Below are 22,796 nucleotides of genomic sequence, written 5' to 3'. Positions count from 1 at the left end.
TAACAACAGTCTTTACAGAGCTGGATCAATTCTGCCAAAAAGAACAAACAACAAATGTAGGATCCAGATGTGCAACACTGATTGCAACTTACCCAAGAAGATGCACAGCAGTAATTGCTGCCAAAGGTGCTTCTACTAAGTCTTGGCTCAGGGAAGGGAGTATTTTTACAGCATCATTTTCCTTTGTGCCCTGATACAATTATTTTGCACCTTCACAGTGTTGAGTGCTTGCATACATCAAGTAATAACAATGCCAATTGCACCCATTTCAGTTATAGGTTGTCACATTACAAAATACAGAAAACGCAAAGTGGGGAAAGGACTGTGAATATTTCTATGAGGCACAGTACATTCTTATATTACAGGGTAATTTACTCTAACCTTCAGAAAAAGTGGATAGGGCACAATTGAAATAGTTTCACTAGGGAAGACAATAACAATAAAAGCATAACTAGCTATAGTAATAATAGAAAACAGCCAGACAAGCAGCAAAGTGATCTTTTGCAGGATGCTGCAAGACTAAAGGAAATGAAGAGGTCCTGTACTGTAAAGAAATCAAAATCAAGTTTTCCAGAAAGAGCACTATGAAGTACCACAGACAAAATGCTCCCAGTCTCGTTCCATCTTATCATTGGGAAGGCAATAGTACCTGCCTAACATTTATTCCAAATATCTCCATCTTGCCTTCCATCCTAGTGCAGAAATCAGTTTTCCACTACCTGGCAGACCATTATCCCCAGCCCGCATGACAATTAGGAATTATAGAAATAGTAGCTCAACACAGCTGGTAGGTATCTGTTTGGGGAAGGCTAAATGTTAGTTATTTTACCAAATTGTTCTCTATTACCATTGGGAAGCTCATATTTCACTTCCCGCAATCCTTCCTCAGGCCCACATCCTGTTCTTGCTATTAACCAGGAGGACTCCCTTCTTAATTTGACTTTGGCTGGATCTCTGAAATGTTTTGATCCTCTGTTTCTCATCATTACATTGCAGCACTATCTCCCAGGGCCCTTCTACACTGTAGCATAAACCAGAATTTCTAGACAGATAATCCACATTATCTGCTACATACTGGATTATCTGAATCTACACTGCCAAATAATCCAGTTCAAAGCAGATAATCTGGATTTTATACAACTGTGTAGAGGGGGCCCTGGAGTGTCAGTCCCTGAATTGTTATACTAGCTGTTCTCTCTCCTCAGGATTTATTTATTCATTCAGTTAACCTTATACACAGCTTTTTGAACTGTAGCCCCCCCCCCCCAAACAGTCTGAAAAACATCAAATATAACAATGATGTTCTTTCTAAAGGATTCTCATCTGTTATTATTGCTGTTTTCATAATCAACAGGCATTCTAGTGACTATAAAAGGAAAATTCTACAATTCACTCTGCTACAGACTGTATTAATATATGCAGCCAAAAGAAAAAGACCCTGGAGGTGAAAACTTGTACTTTCCATTTGGCTGGATGAGCCATACAAGGCTAGAGCAGGTTAAACAGCTGCCCTTATTTTATCAGGCTGATGGGAGCTAATTTCTGGCATTCCAATCAGACAGATGTTTAAAATGTCCTCAATACGGATTTGTTTATTTTTCCTCTTGAATATATAAAACATGCCAATAACAATTTGTTAGCAATGCATCTGTGATAGTGAGAGAGACCAAAAATCTCTCCTATGTGGTTGCAACAATTCATTCTGGCACAGTTTCATGGCTTAATAGTTTGACTAAAACGATTCATAATCAGTGTCATACGACATAATGCAGATTGAGCATTATGGGAGGCTAATTGGCCCCTTCCCTGTTCTCATTTTTTATTCAGGCAAGCTTTTGATGATTGCTGGATGCATTTTTAAAAACTACTGGGGTATTTAAAATTATGTAATGTGTTTTAATAATTGGATTGTCTGTGTTATAATGTTACATTGTTTAGCCTTGTTTTGAGCTTTTGAAGCCCCTATTTTATTTTATTTTAATAAATTAAACTAGATAGAAATACCACCGAGTGGTATAGCTTTTAGAATGTATGACCTAGAAGTTAAGAAACTTGTGTTTATATCATTTTTGTTATATTCAAAGAGATAGTTGCATTAGTTCATTTAAGATTTAAAAAATATAAAAGAATCTAGTAGTGCCTTTAAGACAAACTATGAAGAAATTTTAACTTAAGCTTTTGTAAACCCAGTCCATCATATGTATCTAGATCATACACCATATTTTTCAACAACATTTAATTCTACAGCCAACCCTCCACACTTGCTGGAGTTAGGGGCATAGGACCCCCGAGAAAGTGAAAACCTAATGAAGACATTTCTGTTTTGTTTCTTTAAGAGAACACATCTCTAAGAATGTCTAGGTCTTCCAGTATTTCTCTATGGTCAGTTTTTCTCTGTGTCACTGGCAGATTTGAGTCCTCCCACATAGCCATATAACCTAGAATATAAAGGCAGAAAATCCCACAATATCTGCTTTGAATTGGGTTATCTGAGTCCACAGTTTTTCCAGTTCAAAGCAGAAAATGTGGGATTTTATTCAGCTGTGTGGAGTGACAACTGAACCTTTTTTCCTACTTTTGAATTCCAATGATGTATGATTGTCAACATGTCCTGTTTTGGTATGTGATCAGTTTCTTCCTGAACACTCGCACAGAATCCTTCAATTTATTCTTCTGCCTTTGTAGTTGGAGCATAAAGTTGGATTATATTTATATTGATAGGTTTTTCATTAAGTGTTATTGATATTATTCAATTAGAGTTTGTCCCCTGACTCCTTTTGATATATTTTTCCTCACTATTAATGCCACTTTATTTCTTCTTATATTGTCATTCGCAGAGTGAAATATCATGAAACTATCCAGTTCAAAAATTTCCCATTCTTGGGTTAATTCACATCAACTACTGCATTTTTTTTGGTTTGTTTTACAATTTCTAGCTTCCACAGAGTCATGCTTTTCTTATTTTACATTATACTTGATGTCCAGCTTCAGACTTTCCCTTCAAATCTGAACACACCCACAGCTAAATATCTTTTTGGCTTGAATCCAGTTGCATTATTAGACACAGCACTATTCATGTTAGTCCTCTGCTCTTCAGTTTTGTTCAGAATCGGAAAAAAGTAATCTCATTGAAGGGGGATAAACAGATGAGACAGGGTCATCAATAATAATTTTAACATTTAAATTACAATGTAGAATTGCAACAATTTTCTGACAAGTGTGTGTATGTGTGTCAGAAACTCATCTAGAAATCCATATTATGCATTGACCAATCACCCAAAGGAATCTTTTTTCCTTGGGAACATTGAATTTCTGTTGCTCACACTGGAAAGTGTTTCACATTAGAAACAGCTGGGGACCTAGTGTCACAATGCAGTTATTTATTTTCCCTAGCAGAACTCAGTCATTCCTTTGACCAACGTTAGCTGAAAACATCTGGGAAACACATTTTTGGGGGAAATTGCAAGTCAGACACAAATACACAAGAAGAAGTTTAAGCCTTCTATCGTCCTTTTCTTTATCTTATGTAACTCAAATGGATTGGATTTTACATTAATTTAGGAAATCCTTGCTTTGCTTGTGAATGTTATTAAATGCATTAAATGTAATCTCAAAAAAAAGTTCATGAGCCAATCACAGCTAGATTGCAAGAAGCATACCCACACTTACACATTCAAGACACATTGAAACATGAGTGCTTTGTTCCTTTTTCATTGATGGCCAATAGTACATGTATTTTGTATGCTTCCTGCAGATTCCCTTTCTGTTCTTACCAGCTGTTAGGATTTCTGGGAGTTGAAGGCCAAAACATCTGGGGACCCCAGGTTGAGAACCACTGGTTTAAAGTAATCCCCGAAGAGCAAGAAAATAACAGGAAAAAAGACACTTTGGTTCAAGGAAGTTCTAAAGAAAATTGTAAATTCAAGATGATAATAATACTGTAATAAGATCTGCATGTCCACTGCAAAGTGCTAAATAGAAAAGAATTGGACATCTGATCTAGGCATTCCTGTGCAAGAGGGTGAACTTTAAAACTTGTCTTTTTATATTTTTAGTATTTGGTTTTCTTTTTATATAGTCCTTAATATTATGTATCCATTGTGAAATACTACACAGACAGAAGCCGAAATGGCTTGTCATTGTATACTGATCTTTTTTTTTTTAGTTACTTGCCTTCCACTCTGTTGATCCGTGAACAATGGGCGCTGCAAGCAGGTATCAAGTGGGAGGCTTTTATCCCATTAAAAGATACAAACATGCTTAAAAGAGGAAAAATAAGGAAATTGGCTATCTATCTAGTTCTAACAGGAACCGCTTTGGCCTTCCTTAAATTCCTTAGTATCTTTTGCTTTATTTACTGGAAAACATGGGGTTTTCACTCCATTTTTAAAATTCAGTCTACCTTCATCTTATTCAGTCATCTTTGGTAACTACTGGATATTTCTTGTCAGTGCTGCATTTCATGATCAAGCTTTTAATTTCCCAAGCTTTTAATTTTCAAGCGTCTTTCTTGATTTGTGTATAGTCGTGTATTCCCATAAAAGACTGTTTCCAAAAGGAAACAGTGCCAATAAGTATGACCCAGCGTTGCTACTTATGTGAGAGTTTGCTGCTGAGTCTGGCTGGGAATTCAATTAAGCTTAGTAGCTCTGTTTCTATATTTATATGGCCATTGTTTCTTTGGAAACTGTTTGCTATTTTATGCATTCAATAAAAAATAAATAAAAGCAGTAAAGTTGTCTGTTGATCTGGAATGGCTATTTCTAAGTTTCACCTTTTTGCAATATTCACAAAACAATTTTTTAAAGTTGGAGTTTATCTTATCATATGCTTGCAAAGTTCAACGTTTTACTCTGTGCTTTGTGACAAAATGCTTTCTCTTAACTATCCTGAATCCCCTATTCTCACTTCCATGGCATGGCTCAAATCCAATGTGTGGTATTGTTAGAAAGTGGTGGGGGAGGGATTTCCTTGACCTCATCACTTGGCAAAATTCTGCTCTACAAAACAGAAGATGAAATCAGCCTAATTGCCACAAAATAGGGTTGATAGTGGGCTCTAAACTGAGTTCAATGAAATATAGCACAATTTTTCTACACAGTAGAGTTCCGGTTATCCAACATAAATGGGCAGGCGAATGTCGGATAACCGAAACAGTGGAATAATAGGGAGGCCCTATTATCCATCCTGGCAAGCCGGGTGCTTGCCAAGAGGGAAGAGACTCATCCCTCCTGGGAAGCAACTGGTTTAGAGAAGCCTACCACATGTTGCTGCCTAGCAACATACGGCGGGCTTCTCCAAAGTTCCGGGTGCTTGCCAGGAGGGAAGGTCTGCTCCAGCCGCCTTTCGTCCCTCCAGCAAGCACCCTGGGCCACAAGTCGGATAATAGGGTAGGCTTGGTAACCGGAAATCAGATAACTAGAACTCTACTGTACTTGCATTCAAGCAATTTTCCAATATCTTCATAGTTCTCAGCAATATGTATCAAGATCCTACCCAGGCTCTACAAAGAGACCACCCAAGATATTTCTGTGGTCCCCAGAATGGGGACCACAGAAGACAGTTCTGTGTCCACAAAATGGTCGCCCATGACATTCCTGTGGTTCATAGAATGATCACACAGGATATTTCTGTGATCCAAAGACTGGTTGGGGCATCAGCAGGACAGTATCTAAAACTAAAGAACAGGTGTTAAATTGCTCCTTGCTCCAGGTGATGCAAGTTTTCTTGCAGTAATGTTTAGGTGTATTGTTGACAGTTCTTTAAAGCTACGTGACTTGTATAATGACACACATGACACTTTGTAGATAGACATTAGAAATAATATAAAATAGTAATCTAATTTCCTGATTTACCTTTCTGTGCAATGTCAGTTAATGTTCATCTCTTGAGTAAATCATATCAGGACAGTATTCCCTAAATCCAATTCTTATGCCTACTAGAGCACATCTATTGAAATGTGATCTTGCCAAGTTCACATTGATTCCGTGGTTCTGCTGTAAGTGGGACAAAATGGATTTAGGCATATCTGTCTTTAAAGAATACACATTTACTCTGGAAAATATAACTAGGGTTCATTATTTGACATATTGCTAGGTGTCTGCCAAAATTGCAAGGCAATCAGACAGTCAAATTTCACAATTTTAATACAATATTTTCAAGCAAACACCAGGATCTTCTTGAAATATTTCTGCTTGTTCCCAAGACATTTCCTGAGTCTTGTTCATAATGGGAGAGGATGTGAACAACAAACCAGATGACATTGTGTAAGCCTGTTGAAGGAAATGCACTGTTTGGATGTTTATAATCTCAGTGTGTTGGCTGTTTCTTTTTTGATAAGAGCATTTTGGTGTCCAGAGCAAACCACAAGTTACATTGCTGTCCAGAGACAATATTTATGTGTCCTTTGTGTGCTAGAGGAGGCGAAAATTGAAAAGGAAAGAAAAGGTTTTCATCCTAAACCATCTCTATATGGTCCTTGCCACATTAGATGGCTAACATTTGTGTCATTCAAGACATTTAATGTGGCTGTACAGCGTAGTGACAGGTTTTGTGGCCCATAGACCCCCTCCACCCCTTTTAGCAACCCTCGTACTTTCCCAGTTTTAACGAAGAGGGCGGTCCCATGAACCCACAGGGATACATTTCAGACTATGAAAACATGAATTGCAGAACAGAAGGACAGCACACTTTGGCCTCTGACATCAGCCCCAGTTGGGGGTTGTCTCCCAAGAAGGACCTAAGAGACAAGAGGGAGGTGACGCTGGGCTCATACACTAAAATGGTTGCTTTCTTGCCAGAAAAAACACTTAAGCCCAAGTTATTTGTGTTATCAGAGAGTTGAGCATATCAGGAGGAACTATGAGATATCACACTTAAAGAGCAAAACCATCAGTTAAAGTTATAAAAACTTTATTTAAGAGAACTACATAACTGATAATAAAGAGACTGAGGATCCTTCCTCTAAGTAGGCTAAGCTCAACCTGGGAAAAAAAGGAATGGAAAATTCCAGAAAGGGGTTTGAGTAGGCGTCTAAATATCAGTCTAAACATCAAAGGTGGGGGCATGACAGATGGGGATAGAGGGTGAGTCAAGGGATGAGCTTCTCTACCAAACTTTCTAAGCCCTGTTTACTGATCTATACATTTCCCACTGTGTGGGCTATTTTCTTATGTAGAGCATTACTGAATTCCAACAGTTTGTTATTTTAATGTTATAGCCTTTTGTCTTTTTCCCCCATTCAGAATAAGGAGGGATGATAAGGAAGTTTGGATCAGAAATCTAGAACACGGCTGGGATAGAAAGGGTTTACCTTAATTCCCTATAGCTATATTCCAGCAGTGGAGCCCATGTGGTGCAGCGGGGTAAACTGCTGAACTGCTGAACTTGCTGACTGAAAGGTCAGTAGTTCAAATCTAGGGAGCATTGTGAGCTCCTACTGTTAGCCCCAGCTTCTGCCAACCTAGCAGTTCGAAAACAGGCAAATGTGAGTAGATCAATAGGTACTGCTCTGGCAGAAGGTAACGGCAGTTGATGCAGTTATGCCGGCCACATGACTTTGGAGGTGTCTACGGACAACGCCGGCTCTTCGGCTTAGAAATGGAGATGAGCACCAACCCACAGAGTAGGACACAATTAGACTTAATGTTGGGGGAAAACCTTTATCTTTATATTTGAACAAGAAAAAAAGGGGAGAGTGATAATTGCTTTAAAGATATTCCTTTGTAACATGCAGTTTAATCATAATCAGAAATTTGTAACTGTTACCAAAAGCTCTGCAAGATTTTGTATGGAACTGCACTTCTGCAATTGGAGCCTGTTCATAGTATGGTCATGACATTCACATTTAATGTGTTGTAGACAATAATCCTGCATCTTCCTATAATCTGTCAATCTCTTATTTTTGAAAGCAAGTCCTAGGGTGTGTCTATATTGTAGAAGTAATGCAGTGTGACACCATTTTAACTGTGATGGTCCAATGCTATGGATCCTGGGAGTTGTAATTTTGCAAGGCCTTCACCCATCTCTGCCAAAGAGTGTCACTAAGCTACAAATCCGAATACTCATAACATTGAGCCATTCCAGTTAAAATGGTATCAAACTGAACTAATTCTACTGTATAGATGTACTCCCTAGCCTAGATTTCCTCTCCAGCCCTATAAATGAAGTGAGTGGCACATTTTTTCTTCCAGGATATGAGTTGAACTAATGTAGGTAGTCCTCAAAATAGAATATGCAGTTATTAAAGCTTTGATTATCAATATTTCTCAAGCCAGCTCTACATTGACCCTTTATCTCAGGGCTGATCTGATGTGGTGTACGCCAGATCAGCTCCAGGGTAGTTTGACTGCCATGGATCTGATCCACTGCTCTTCAGCTTTGACTCGTCAGTGTAGATGTGCCCTTAGTTTTTTTTAGAAACTTCCCTAAGGAAGGAAGTTCTTTAATGACAGATAGGAAACTTGACCCTGTGAATAAAATGAGGACCTTGTTTTGCTATATACTATAGCACTGCAGAGGGGAAATTACCAAAATGTGTTTAAATTTGTTTTCCTCAAAAAAAGTACATTGTTTTAATGTTCTTCATATTTTAATGATTTCATTTGAATTGCAGTTTTGTATATTACTGCAGTAGCAGTAACATCTGTCTGTCAGGAAGCAAAAAAAACCTTATTGATGACAGGCATTAACTGAATGTTTTTTTAAATACCTGATCTTCATTTTCTCAAAGTACAGAAAGATGGAAGAAACATAATTGTTTTGTGCAACAGATTTTAGTCCAAAGTAGTGAAGAATTAGAGAGTTGTAGTGTTCACCTTGTACTCAAAGTAAAGAGAAATAGGTATAAGAAACAAATGGTCCCAAAAATATTAAGATTAGTAACATAAATTGGATAGTAGCAAAACCATGAGCTGTATTTGTCTTAGACCCTTAGGATCATGTTTCCTAGACATGTTTACACAGAAAGAAAAGAGTAAAGAAGAAATTAGTATTCTTGGATAATGTGAATAGATTTTTAAATCATTGTGGTATTTGCCACTTTCAACGCTTGCTATAGTTATAAATTCACTGAATCTTTAAAAGTCCAATTTCTAGTAATAAAATAAAATCATTGGTAAATGCATTGTTTCTGCTGATGTGCTTTTTGTCAGACTATTTTTTAAATATTATATATTAAACAAATGTAAAGTGTAAAAATGTGAGCAGCCGCTTCCCACAATATGTGTACATGTGTACGCATGCATGTGATATATGTATATTTTTATAATATAAGGGGATGAAATGGAAACTGTGATTGAGTAAGTCAGCATGAACATTGAAAGCTCCAAAAAGCAGCAGAAATATGGAGGTTGGTAAACTAGAATAGCCAACTGTAATCTCTGTTATAAATAGACCTCTCTCAAAGCACTTCTCTTAAAATGCCAAATAAGGAAGGATGCCCAGACTTCCTACCTTCCTATTGTGTGAGTCTCATGATGTAATTGTTCAGATTTCTTGCCTGAGTTGATCACACTTAAAAATCAGAGATGTTTTGTTTATTACTGCTGGAGGTTGAGAATGACACATAATAAACATTCAGAGGGAAACATGTTGATCACTTTATCGTATTCTACAGTCATAAAATTCTAGTTGTATGTTTAGGTGTTTTCCATAATTGTGTTACGTCTATTATCTCATGTCCTGCAATTGTCAGCTCAATGATTGGGTGTCAGAATATGCCAATCAATTTGTAGGTCAATAAATTTGAGTGTGGGATGTTTTGAGAATTCCTTTGTTAAATTAACCCATCAAAATCAAAGTAGGAATGTTGCTAGATACAAGCAACCTCCCCTAAGTGTGCAGGCTCATCTACATGGACACTTTTTCTGCTCTGGACCAATCCTGGATTCCTCAAAGCTCCACTTTAGAATTGAGGAAGTGGTGGGAGTGGAATTCAGATCATCCCACTGGATGTTCACCTTTACTCAGGAGCCCCCAGTGGTGCAATGGGTTCAACCCTTGTGCCAGTAGGACTGCTGACCGAAAGGTCGGTGATTCGAATCCGGGGAGCGGGGTGAACTCCTGTCTGTCAGCTTTAGCTTCTCACAAGATGGTAAAACATCCGGGCATCCTCTGAGCAACGTCCTTGCAGATGGCCAATTCTCTAACTCCAGAAGTGACTTGAAGTTTCTCAAGTTGCTCCTGGCACAAAAAAAAAATAAAACCTTTACTCAAACTGTCATCCTGTCACTGCAATAGCTGTTGGAGAGCTCTGGACAGCTCCTGGTTAACATCAGAAGTGTCCACATGTCCAAGGAGAAGGGCAGGATTAACTCCTCCTTTTCCCTGCTGACACTGGCATCTTTGCTGATGTCAACAAAGGTACCTGGTGATTGTCAGGAGTTCTTCAGAGTTCTTTCGCTGGCTGTCATGGCAGCAGATACAATATAGCCTTGATCCATCCACTTTTCCCTTTATCAGTGGAAAATGGGATGCTGTGCTGGCCCATGTGGGCAGTGGGCAGTTTCAAATTAGCACTGGTCCATTAGCTCTGGAGTGCCGGATTGCTCTGGAATTTCATTAAAACTCCAGAGCATTCTTCCAACTTCTCCTAATATGCATGAAACCTGGCTAAATTGGTTTTACCCCACATTACCAACCTGAAGTCTGGAAATGCAGGAGCAACTTCTGTTCGAAACAAGAATATAGGGGCAGTGCAGATAACACCTTAGTTGTAGGACAAATTCACACTGGGTTGAACTCCATTCATGTGATCTCACAGAAAGGTAGATTTTCATCCAGTTGTCGAATGCAAGTAACGGCTATTGGAAACACAAGACATGCCCAGATAACACTAAACCTCTAATGCAAATTGTTCTTCAAACATTTCCAAAACACACCCACACCACACCACAGCCATCTTTCTCTTCTGCTTAACCACTTAGTTTACCTCCTCCACCCCTATGAGAGTACACAGTGTCCTCTTGCAGCAGCCAGTTCCTTTAATCCCAGTGACTGTTAGCAAAGCTATGGTGAGCAACAATAAAAAGACAATGATCACCAGAACAGCATCGTATTTAAAATAAACAAAAATTAAAATCAGGACAAAACCCATGGCCAGAGACTTGTTTGTATACTTCATTGCCAGTTCCTCATTTTCCAGGCGCAAATTAAATGAAAAAAGTCATGGGGAAATATTTTCCAATTTTTTCCAAGACTTTATTTTTCCAAGAATAATACAGAAAATGGAGGGATATCATTCCTACTGCAGTGGTACTCTAAAGAATTATAAATAAAATGTTTAAGAGATGTTCATATATGTGTGTGTATTCCATCACATTATTTATAAGGGGGGAAATAAAATGTTAAATTTCTATTTTTAATTTTGTAATTATTTTCTGCAAAACTGTATTTTTAATACATGGAAATTACTGGAGCATTACTTTGTGATTAATTTATTTCCATGATCATTAAAATCTTGCTAATTTTTAACTATCATAATTTATTGAAGGATTTTTCATTCCTTGGTGCAGTTCAGTTGTAGTTTTTAAATAATATCATCAAAATGGTTTTCCTCCTCAGAATGTGATGGTAGAAAAGAACGAGCATCGATTTATTTACTTTTCCCATAGGGATGATAATGATGGTGATGATGATGATGATTGCATACTGCTGTTAATAGAAAGGATGGATTTGAGATCCTTTCAAAACTTGTCTGCCATGCTTACTTCTGAGTAATCCAACCCTTTCTACCTCTGACTATGCAATGCATACGTTAGATTTTTGCACCGTGTTTCTTCTCCTTGTTCTTCTGAGCACAGAGTGTATGGAAACAGGTTGTCTTTGGAATGGTTGACTGACATATCTTTTCTGTATGTTTTATTCCTGTATAAACTGCACAGCATTTTTAAAATACAAGTCTAGGCCAGCATGTAGAACACTGAGATGCATTTTCAGATGCATTCTGGGGTTGTTTCTAAGATCCTTAATTTTTTTAAAAAAACTGCATGTAAAGCAATTGATATTTCTGTCCTTTTCTTGGTTTGCATACAGTGCCTCTTCTTAAATATATCTGCATTCTGATTCCCAGCTGTTCAAACTGTAGACTAATTTATAACTTAAAATCAAAGTCTTGTTTTTTGTTAACATGACTGTCAGCTTATGAACCAATGTATGAGTATATGAAAGCTGAAAGAAAGTGCTGAATATGTTATGTATTTAAGAGTTTTACCCAACAAAATTAAATCGAAAGCAAACCTAAATCTTTGCATCTAGATTTAAAATAACTATTAGCATTTCTGGCTAATGTTATGTGTAATAAATAGCATCTTGTAGGCAAACCTTTATAGAATCCTTAAGACAGACTTCTCTACCTGGATTCCTTTTGGGTGTTTTGAAATGCAGTTCCCAGCCATCCTGACCATTAGCTAGGATTTAGGAAAGGGATATATAAGGCCTAAAAGAGGGAGGTTCAGTCACCACTTCAGTCCTGCCCTTGGAGAGCCATTTCTTTAAAAAAGACATTTCAATGGCCCTCTTCCATTGCATTGTTTTAAAGGGGTTAGAAAACATGTAATAGCTAATTTCACCCTATGTAATGAGGTGTATTCATTTAGATTTCTGGAGTCTGGTCTTTTGTACATACTCATTTGGCCCTTAAATCCTCAGTTCTCACTCAGGACCCAAAGCAGTGTTGATCCACCTTGCAAATATTATCTCAAAGGCCTTGGAGATATACCTAGCCCAAAATATCTTGAAGGGCCTCGATTAGGGAAATATTTCCCACTAAGATAAGTATTTCAATACCACTAGTTATCTTGCATTCTTTTAACTTCCATTTCAACAAAAAAAAATGTCCATGCATGTATTATATGAGGGTTAAGAGGAATTATTTACACTCTGAGAAGCACATATAGCTTATTTAATTTTATTGCTTGCAAGGCTGTTCAGTTTTTTTTAGTGGCATCCTTTGTTTCAGAATATTTAATCAGTCCCTTTCTAGCATCATGGGACACAATGTCATTTTAAGAAATCTATCTTAAATCAAACAAGCACAAAATAATTTGTTTAATGGTATGTCTTGAATAGTAAAAAATCTTAAAATTTATAATAGCAGAATGAACCATCCCATGGCAAGTCTTTAAAAGTGCTACTCTTGAGTATGCCACATACTTGGGTTCTTTCCTATTGTCATGTTCTTAAATATGTTTTTTTCTCTTTTAGGGAGGAAAGTCTTATACAGGACCATGTGCAGGAAGAGACTGTAGTGGAGGATGTGAATGCTTGCCCGAAAAAGGGTCCCGCGTAAGTACCATTGTCTTGCAACAGAAAGAATCCTGTTTCTATGCTTATGGCAGATAATTCTTTCCAAAACTTCAGAGATAGATATTAATGCAAATGTTTAGTTAAATGAAGATAAGTCTTTCTGTTAGAATGAGCAGCTTGGATCCCCTGAAGGCTTTGGTTCAGTGGTGCAACTAAACCAGGTCTAAAGCTCTGGGTTTTTCTGATTAGCAGGAACAATGATAACTTCAGACACCCAACTCTCATCTCGTGGATTCCCCTTCTCCCTCCTGAGCCTAGATGCTATATCCATAGTAACTGGAAACAAACATATTTTTCCCATATGCAGTGTATTCCTAGACACATCTACACTAACCATATAATCTAGTTTGAAGCGAGCTTCCAACTGTGGAGGCAACAAAAACATATACTGTACCGCCCAAATGCTCTGTAGTGCAAAGAATGGGGCAGGGCTGTCAGTGATGCCCAAGGAGGATACTGTGGTAGCCTGGAGCAGGACTTCTTAAACTTTTCCACTCATGGTCCTTTTCCGCCCAAGAAAACTAATATGTAACCCTGGCTATATAGGTATATAAAATAGGTATTAAAATCAAACATTTTCTGATAATGAATCAGCATTTGCAAGGATTGCTAAAGAGGCTGATTTTATCTTTTATGGAGTACTGCTGAAGCATCTTCTGCAGAGCCCATTGTAAGCATTGTTTAACATATTCGTGCAAATGTCTAAAACAGCACTGGGTAATGTTTGGAAAACATTTACAGTTGCCACATTTTGGAAGCCCAACATTGAGCTACAGAGACTCCATTAGGGGTCAGGACCCACAGTTTAAGAAGCAGTGGTCTAGACAATATAGTCTGGAGTGGAAAGGTGGAATTAAACATTTGGAAATAAAATGAAGCAGTTGGAAACTGATATTTTAAATGTGGAAACTGGTATGTTAAAGTGACTCATCAAGATCTTCCTGTATGTCTGCATGATTATATTCATAATTCTTTTGCTCATTCAGTTATTCATATGGAGCTTAAGGTTCTGGAAGTCATCAATAATAATACACTTTATTTATCAAGGCTAAGGTACTCTTAGGAGTCTCCAGGAACTGTTAATAAAAGTATTGAAACAGATAAGTTGAAATCAGAATATTGTATTTATGTGAACTTTAAACAACAGAAGATCATTCTTGGATATTTTTAGGACTTTATTTTGGGATTCATGTTTCCAGTCTGTTCAGCTGTTGAATGCATTAGATGAAGACCTTAATATAAAAAGTGCTTTGTTCTTCAAAATGAAGAGACGCTTATTTTCCCATCTTAAAACAAGACTTCATTAGCTTTAGAAGGAAGTAATAATAAAAAATGACCTTTTAAATATCAGATATCTTCTTACAAAATACAAGTAGACAAACACAAAAATGAATGGATTTCATAAATCAGTACTGACATTTGCAAGTAAACAATAAAATAATACTCAACTCATTAATTTTAATTTAAAGTACTTTAAAATTCTGTACCTAGTTAATCTTTTTATGTTCCATAGTATTTATACATTGAGTATACATACCATTTTGCTATTTGCCATCCATACTGATCAGCCTACCAGTTATCTATCTATCTATCTATCTATCTATCTATCTATCTATGTGAGTCATGTAGCCTCTTGTCCAGCTTTGCAGCTCCAAAAGTAGCTCTTGCCTATTTCCTTCAAACAAAGAGAGGGGAAAGACCTCTGTTTAGCTTCAGAAGTGCCTCCCTGAAAAATAGCATTGAAAGAAGTAATGCAAACATTTTTACAGTATCTTGTGGAGCTACTGTATATAGCAAGTTCTTTAAACAAGTTGTGCTCCTAATTAGCTGTGGGTAGCTAATTTTTGTCTGATTCCAGTAGTCAGCAGCTTGTGCAGGACAAACTAAGCATGATATTACAATGTTTTGCTGAATTTACCATGCACATTTCCCCCTTGTAAATAGATGCCATGGATCTCCCTAATGCAGAACCTAGGCACTGACGGTTGTAGTGCAGAAACTCCTTCATTGTGTGTGTACACCTTTAAGTCAGCTTATGGTGTCACTATTAATTTCATAGGGTTGTCTTAGAGCAGTGGTTCTCAACCTGTGGGTCCACAGATGTTTTGGCCTTCAATTCCCAGAAATCCTAACAGCTGGTAAACTGGCTGGGATTTCTGGGAGTTGTAGGCCAAAAACATCTGGGGACCCCAGGTTGAAAACCAGTGCCTTAGGGCAAGAAAGACTGTGGGTGACACTATAATCTATCTTGGAAACAGTTTAGGAGGAACTGGATTCACTGCACAGGTGATCAAATGTCCATGCCTAGCACTGGTTTGAGACTAGGAAGATGATCACATCAGCCATGGAACCTAGTCTCAAACTGCTTTGCAGTGGTTTTTTCATTTTCAGGTTAAATGTACATCAGTCTACTGAAGAAATATGGGATTTAAAAAAGAGAAAATATCAATTAAGAGCAGAGGTAGTCAATCACCCCTCCCAGGGGGTTTGTTAGCCCCCTGCTGCCCAGTCCCCATTCTGGATGTTTCACTGCTCCTTAGCAACAGCAGCGGTCTGCATTGCAGTCCACATTTTGCAGAGTGGATTTTGCCTTGGATCTGGGATACACTGGCATTTGCTTTGGTTCATTTTTTGACTTAACTCAGACTTTACGACAACTTTTACAAATAAGTTATATGCCTTAGATGTGTGCTTTAGCCTACATTGGCACTGTGCATTTTGTAGCCACCAGCGCCTCAAGTCAGCTTTGAACTACATTATATTGTCCATTAGAAGGCCCCTCAAAGGTGCTTTTCCCAGTTCCTTCCTCTGAATTATAGTCTAACTGCAGCCAACATGCATTGCAGATCTCCCTTCCAACTACCGTCTAAGGTGGACCCTGTTTAGCTTCCAAGACCAGACAGGATCTGATACCTTTGGGATATTTAAACCTCTCCCATTATTGGCTAAAACCTTCCTCAACAGCAGGACTGTGATTTACATTTCTAGATTACCTTTTATTCAGAAGTGGGTTTCAGGACAATGTATGAAATCTAACATTACAGTTAAAATGTGAAAAAGCTATTATCACAACAATAAAAGGTCAGAGGGAATGAACTCCAAAATTCCTATCTACAAAGATTACAATCAGCTAGTATGCAATTTACCAACAAGGCTACTAACTGCACAATTTTGACTTTCTTGGCTGAAACAGACCAAATCACCTCTGTTAGTTACCTTGCTATTAATGCCCAAATATCCCCACTCCTATGTTACAAAAATATATTAACAAAAATTAATTTAATATGATACTCTACAAATCAGGCTGGGGTGCTAGCAGTTTCTTGTAGTCCATGGTTTATAGGAAAAGTTGGCATGTAGACACACACGTTTACATGTAAACACACATCTGTTTATTAAGCTGTGCCAGAAAAGTCATTATTAAGGCCAGACAGTGCCTGTTGATTTCTCAACACAATATTCTTCATGATATTTAGAACAGCTTAAATAGAAAAAAGAGCCATGTCATAGGCTATTTTCACTAGATTTTTCGTTTTTGCACTGACCAATTTTAGCTGTTTTGAGAATGCACAGTTTTTGTGTGGAGTAGTGAGAGTCAGCAGCCTTTAGTACCTGGAAATGTCAATGCAGGTCATTTTGGTATTTTGTAGTGGGAGAAAAATATTGTTCCCCTCACATAACACAAAATTACAATAATACATTAAATAATTGACATGTTTGCTACTGTTAATTATGTTGTTTGAAGTAGCTGCCTTATTCTGCCTCCATGATAGGGAAACCTCTGTCCTCAGAGCACCTGGCAAATAATTCACATGCTCTCTTCATTCCTGTCATCTCTTATCCTGTCATCTCTGGTCTGATAGTAACAATCTTGCTATCTGGTACTAGAAAAGATAGGAAGCAAAATAATGCCTTTGTCTAGTCTTTGCTTTACAATGTTATTGTAGTACACTTCAAAATCTGGTTCTATGCATCTGGGAAATCATATTAGCATTTCTCAGGCAGAAATTCTCTCTGTGAATTAAAGTATTACTGATACATATTTATCCCATGAGTAAGTAAAATTGCTATCACTGGGGAGTAAGCTGAAAGCTTTGGCATTGTTAGTATCTCAGACTCTCGGTTAGCATTGCAGATTTAATTCAAAACACCTGGAAACAATCTTTGCCAAGCACAAATAACATCTGCATAGTTACACGGTGTACCATGTGTCCCAGATTAATTTTTGGAGATTACATATTTTGCTTCCTCTGGACAAAGCAAAGTGTGTTTTCCTTCCTTGAGAACTAATAAAGAACACAATTCATGCAAGGCTAAGCACTACTAAATATGATGGTAGGAGAGAAACATATATGTCTAATACTTTTTGGTTGAAATCAGTGGGATTTAAAATTGTTTGACTTTTGATGTGTCAACTTCCATGTCATGGCAGCAGAATATTTTGGAAATGCAAAGCATTTGAAAAGATGCCAGAAGTGGAACAGTGATCTGGAAAACAAAACAACTTTTCCATTTAGTAGTGTTCAGGACATTAGATATTTGTAGTCTGAAATTCTGGAATGCATACTGTTTATCTTCTCCATTGACTGTGGAAGAGTTGATTATACTAGAGCTCTGAGAAGATTTTTACACTGCATCTTTTCCCAGTATTTTCCCCAGACCAAGGATCCTACAGGGCTTAACTGAACAGGCCTTTCAGTACCCCAAAAAACTGTGCACAATGGTTCCCAGGGGAGGGGGACATTCAGCAGTCCTCTTGCCAGGCCCATGGCCAAAATTCCCTTCCCACACATACACATCTAGAGAAGGAGCAAAGGCCTGGGGATCCAGCCATGTGCCCTTCTTCCAGAAACAGCAAGCAGAGGGAGCTGATCTGTAGCTACAGTCTCACATTAGGAAGCCTTGGTTTGGAGGTTTATATTCATGACTGCTGAGCTGGCCATGACAGTACCAGAGACCTCTCTTCCTTAGAGTTTCTTTTTGTTTGGTGGCAGTATATATTTTGGTTTGACATTGTTCGTGTATCCAGAAATTATTTTTGGTTGTGAGAAAAGAACTCCCTGAGTCTAAAACAGCTTGAGGAAGAGGGAACTTAGCAAATTTGCCACCTCCAATCCCTAGAGTAAGGTTTGGGACATTTTGTGTTCTTTAAAAACAACTTTTTAGAAGAGCGCAGACATCCTTGGAAGCAGAAAAATAGCATTTGGAATTAATGTGAGCCTTTAGGCCTAGCAGTTCGAAAACATGCAAATGTGAATAGATCAATAGGTACCGCTCCGGCGGTCTATGGACAATGCTGGCCCTTCAGCTTAGAAATGGACATGAGCACCACACCCCAGAGTCAGATACAACTGGACTTAATGTCAGGGGGAAACCTTTACCTTTACCTTATAGGCCTCACATTTGCTGTTTTTACATATTTGGGAGATTTTGTGGGAAACCAGTTATTCTGCCAAGAGGTACCCAGTAGAAATGATGCCACACAGATTATCCTTCCACCAACTATCATAACCTCCCTATTAGGCCCCATTTTTTACTTATGGGCCTCATACTATGGCCAGTTATAGCCATACATAGGGCAAGCAACATATTTCCAAGCTTCATTTTACAGGGAGGCAAATGTAATTTGAATAGAAAGGATTCTAGGGAGAGACAGTTTTGAGTTGCACCTTCCTGTCATTCAAAACAAATAAAAACTGTTGGGAAACTGTTTTACATTTATCTTCCATCTGTCATCTAGTTTGACTCTGATGGCAATAAGTGGACAAAAAACTTATTTATTCAAATGGCAACAGTGCAAGACTGGCCCAGGTGCATTGAATTTGCCTGAAGTATTGTACAGACATTGAGGGAACCTTGTGACATCTCTTTTCAAAAAACATCATTTGGTAGAGACATGACACAATTTTTTATAGACAGTGTTACAGAAACAGCCAGATTGGAAGATGTAAAATACCAATTCAGTGCTTCAGTTGTTGGGTATTTTTTCCTAAATCCAGATTGCATAGAGGAAATCAAACAAAGCAAAACATAGTTTCAGAAATTTTTCATATTCGTGATGGGGGCATGCTGAAACAAAGGAAAAGACACAGGACCTTGAGTAACCTTAAGAGTATTGAATTTGATGTTTGCTAATGACTTAAACTGTTGATACTGGCAAAGCAGATCATCACTGACAAATTAGGAAGTTAAGAATAAAACAGGAAATTCCAAAGGAAGAATTTCACATTTACTAATAAACAGAGAGAACAAACTAAACTCCTAATGGAAAGAAGCATTTTATTGTCAAGCTGTCCTCAAATAATATTCCCATGGTTCTAGAACTGAAAGGAAACTACACAACTAATCATTACCTAATATTATTAATAGGTTTCTTGGTAGATGTGTTGGAATGAATTGTAAAATGCTGGCATGGTCATCCAAGAACATAGCATGGAGGATATAATATGGCACATAACCCAGTATTGTAATATCCTGGCTCTATCATGAAGACACAAAAACGTTACTCTCTCCAAAGCTTCACCGCAAAAAATTATTTGTAATGAATTCCTTTTTTCCAGTAGCAGAGATATAATTAAGTTACTGGTACACCATAATTGTAGGTTAATGAAGCACAATGGCACTCTTTTTGTTTATACTTTCTCTCTGTAGTGACTTACTTTAGAATAAAATGCAAAGGAAAAAATCCTCCCAAGATTTTTTTGCAATTTTGTTCACTTGTTTAAAAAATAAGGTGTTTTTTTTTTAATCAACTGTTTGTTTTGAGGGAGGAATCCTAACCATCTAAGGAAGGGAATTCCGGTGTTTGGGAGTAACCACCAAGGTGGTCATAAAACCGAGCCAGAGAACATGGTAAGAAAAAGAAGGGCCTTTCCTGAGGGGTTTAAACCTCTAATGGGCTCATAATACACATAACAGCCATTCACAATGAGTCCAAATTGTGTGTGAAAACTAGCTTCAAACATGCTTTGTTATCCTAGTTTTACAGACGCTCATAAACCATAGTTTAGGAGGTAATATTGAACTTAGGCTTCAAAACAAACCATAGTGGGCCATGATGTCCAAATGCAACAAATAATATTGCTGAGCCGATTTTGCAACTTGAACAGCTGTTTTTGAAAACTTTTGGGGCAGTCAGAACGGGAATGAAATTTTTTATTAGTTAATAAATGTGAGTTCATGTTCCTCCATGTCCAAAATAAATAGTATGTTATTAATTTGTCACAGAAAATAATTGCATTCACAAAACAGAGAATGTTATATTTCTCCTTGATATTCCAGTTAAAGGTTGAACATCCCTTATCTGGAATTCTAAAATCTAAAATGGTTTGAATCTATCAATCTGGTTTTTTATTTTATCTTATGTTGTAAGCCACCCTGAGTCCCCAAGGGGAGATGGGACGGGATATAAATAAAGTTGACTTGACTGACTTGACTAAAATCTGAAATAATTCAAAATCATCCATGTGGGTGGCTGAAAAAATGACTATTTGCTTTCTGGTTGTTCAGTGTACGCAAACTTTGTTTCATGCGCAAAACTGTCAAAAATATTTGGGGTAGATGTCAACAGAGAAGGACATCAGAGTAATAAAACAGCTGCTGGTATGGGAAAATAGTGTGTTAAGAGTTCTAGGAAAGGTGTCAGATCTCTTAAATCAGTGATAACTTTTCAAGCTCCTACCATTGATGCCACTAAGAGAGGATGCTCTTACAAATCTAAACATTTTTTTCTGACTGGTGTAAAAGAAAACAGCTGCCAGCATGCAGAGAGGGAAAGAGATATCGAAACAAACCACAATTACAACAAAGTCTAGTATTAAATATTTGTAACCTATGATTTTAGATGGTTCTAAATTTGTGTATACATTTGTGTAGATTTGTAGCCACCCCAAACGCCTATGAGGATAGATCAGCAGAAATCAAAACATCAACTGCCTTCTGTAGGGAGGGAGAATTCACCTTAGCTTTGGGGGTGGGGATGCAAAAATGTATCAGAAAGTCCCTCTGGATAAAAGAAGGAAGCAGAAGCCAAAGGAATTAAAATTGCAGAAACACCAGCCAGGAAAAGGAAGGGTGGGCTGACATTTGCCCTCCTGCTTTGCTGCACTTAGTTTGTTGAAGAGTTTATGATTTAAACATATTGCAGTAGTTTATATAAGAGATGGTGATGTAACCGCAGCAGCTTGGTTTCCTTTCTCTGACATACATGGTTAATAGAGAACGTGTATGCAGGGGCTGTAGACACACTACTAGAAAAGGCAATGTTGTTGACACGGCACTCCATGCAGAGCACAAAGATTTATTATTGCTCCTTGAGTGAAAGAAGGAACTGCATTGTGAGCTCTCTGTAAAAATTCCTGGCATAGTGAACATTTTTGGGAGAAAAGTGTTAATAAAGGCATCACATTTATCCACCATAGAATCTTATTTTATGTTATATTCTTACTGGGCATATTTGTAAAAAATAGTTAGCAATTATTATGTAATATGTTCATGCCAATCATTTATTTTAACTATGGTTGAATCCAGTATTTAAATCCTGCTAAAGTAGACCCAGCGCAGAGTTGGTAAGTGAACACTTTGTTTCGGCTTATCTTTTCAACAATTTAACATAATGAATTCAGATTTAGTGTCAACAAAATTCTATTTGATATATTTTCATATCTATTTCTTGTTTTATGTTATGGTCATGTTTTGCTTCAAAGTAAGCAAATTTGTGAGTGGTATGTAGTCTGAGTATATCAATACCTTTGAGTTGTCATGGACAGATCATTTGGTCAGGGCTAGTATCACAGCTACAACCTACCTTTGCAGGGGTGGAGGGCCTATTAACATTGTCCACCCTTGAAGGCTAATGGATCATTTGAGATTCCAAGAGGCCTTTAGAACATTTTATGGCTGGCATCACTGATGATCCTGTTAAATCCCTGGTCAATAAATGGAATCAAAATCTAACCAGGGCTATTGACATGATTGCAGTGAATGATGTTCAGCTTACAGATCAGCCTGACCCTGACATGCTAGATGGGGGAGTGAGTGTGAGAAATTCATGGCTTTCAGAAAGAGATGTGGATAACATAATGGGCTGAATGAGGAAAAACAAATTGAAATTGAATCCAGTGAGTTAAACCCTTGTGCCAGCAGGGCTGATGACTTGAAGGTTGGGTCACTGACCTGAAGGTTGCCGGTTCAAATCCAACCCGGAGAGAGCACGGATGAGCTCCCTTTATCAGCTCCAGCTCCATGTGGGGGACATGAGAGAAGCCTCCCACAAAGATGGTAAGAACATCAAAAAAAATCCAGGTGTCCCCTGGGCAACGTCCTTGCCGATGGCCACTTCTCTCAAACCAGAAACAACTTGCAGTTTCAAATCGTTCCTGACCACTGTGACCCCAACTAACACCAGACATGGACCATATTTGGCGCACAGACACCCCATTATCCACTTCACATCCTAGTGCCGGCAGGAGGATGAACCATGAATGATGGGA

At 37.8% G+C, this 22,796-nt stretch overlaps 1 protein-coding gene across 1 annotated transcript in view; it reads left to right on the top strand.

The window, feature by feature from the left end:
• The window catches only part of col4a2 (collagen type IV alpha 2 chain), a 142,850-nt gene that overhangs the window by 17,990 nt on the left and 102,064 nt on the right, over window positions 1-22,796 (top strand). The window contains exon 4 of the mRNA XM_062957331.1: window positions 13,204-13,284. Within this exon, the coding sequence (XP_062813401.1) occupies window positions 13,204-13,284 (81 nt within the window). The remainder of the gene's footprint in view (window positions 1-13,203; window positions 13,285-22,796) is intronic.

This window comes from Anolis carolinensis, chromosome 1 (genome assembly GCF_035594765.1).
Source record: "Anolis carolinensis isolate JA03-04 chromosome 1, rAnoCar3.1.pri, whole genome shotgun sequence".
Taxonomy (NCBI): Eukaryota; Metazoa; Chordata; class Lepidosauria; order Squamata; family Dactyloidae; genus Anolis; species Anolis carolinensis.
Note: the sequence above shows the minus strand (reverse complement) of the source record. Positions and strands in the feature narration are given on the sequence as shown.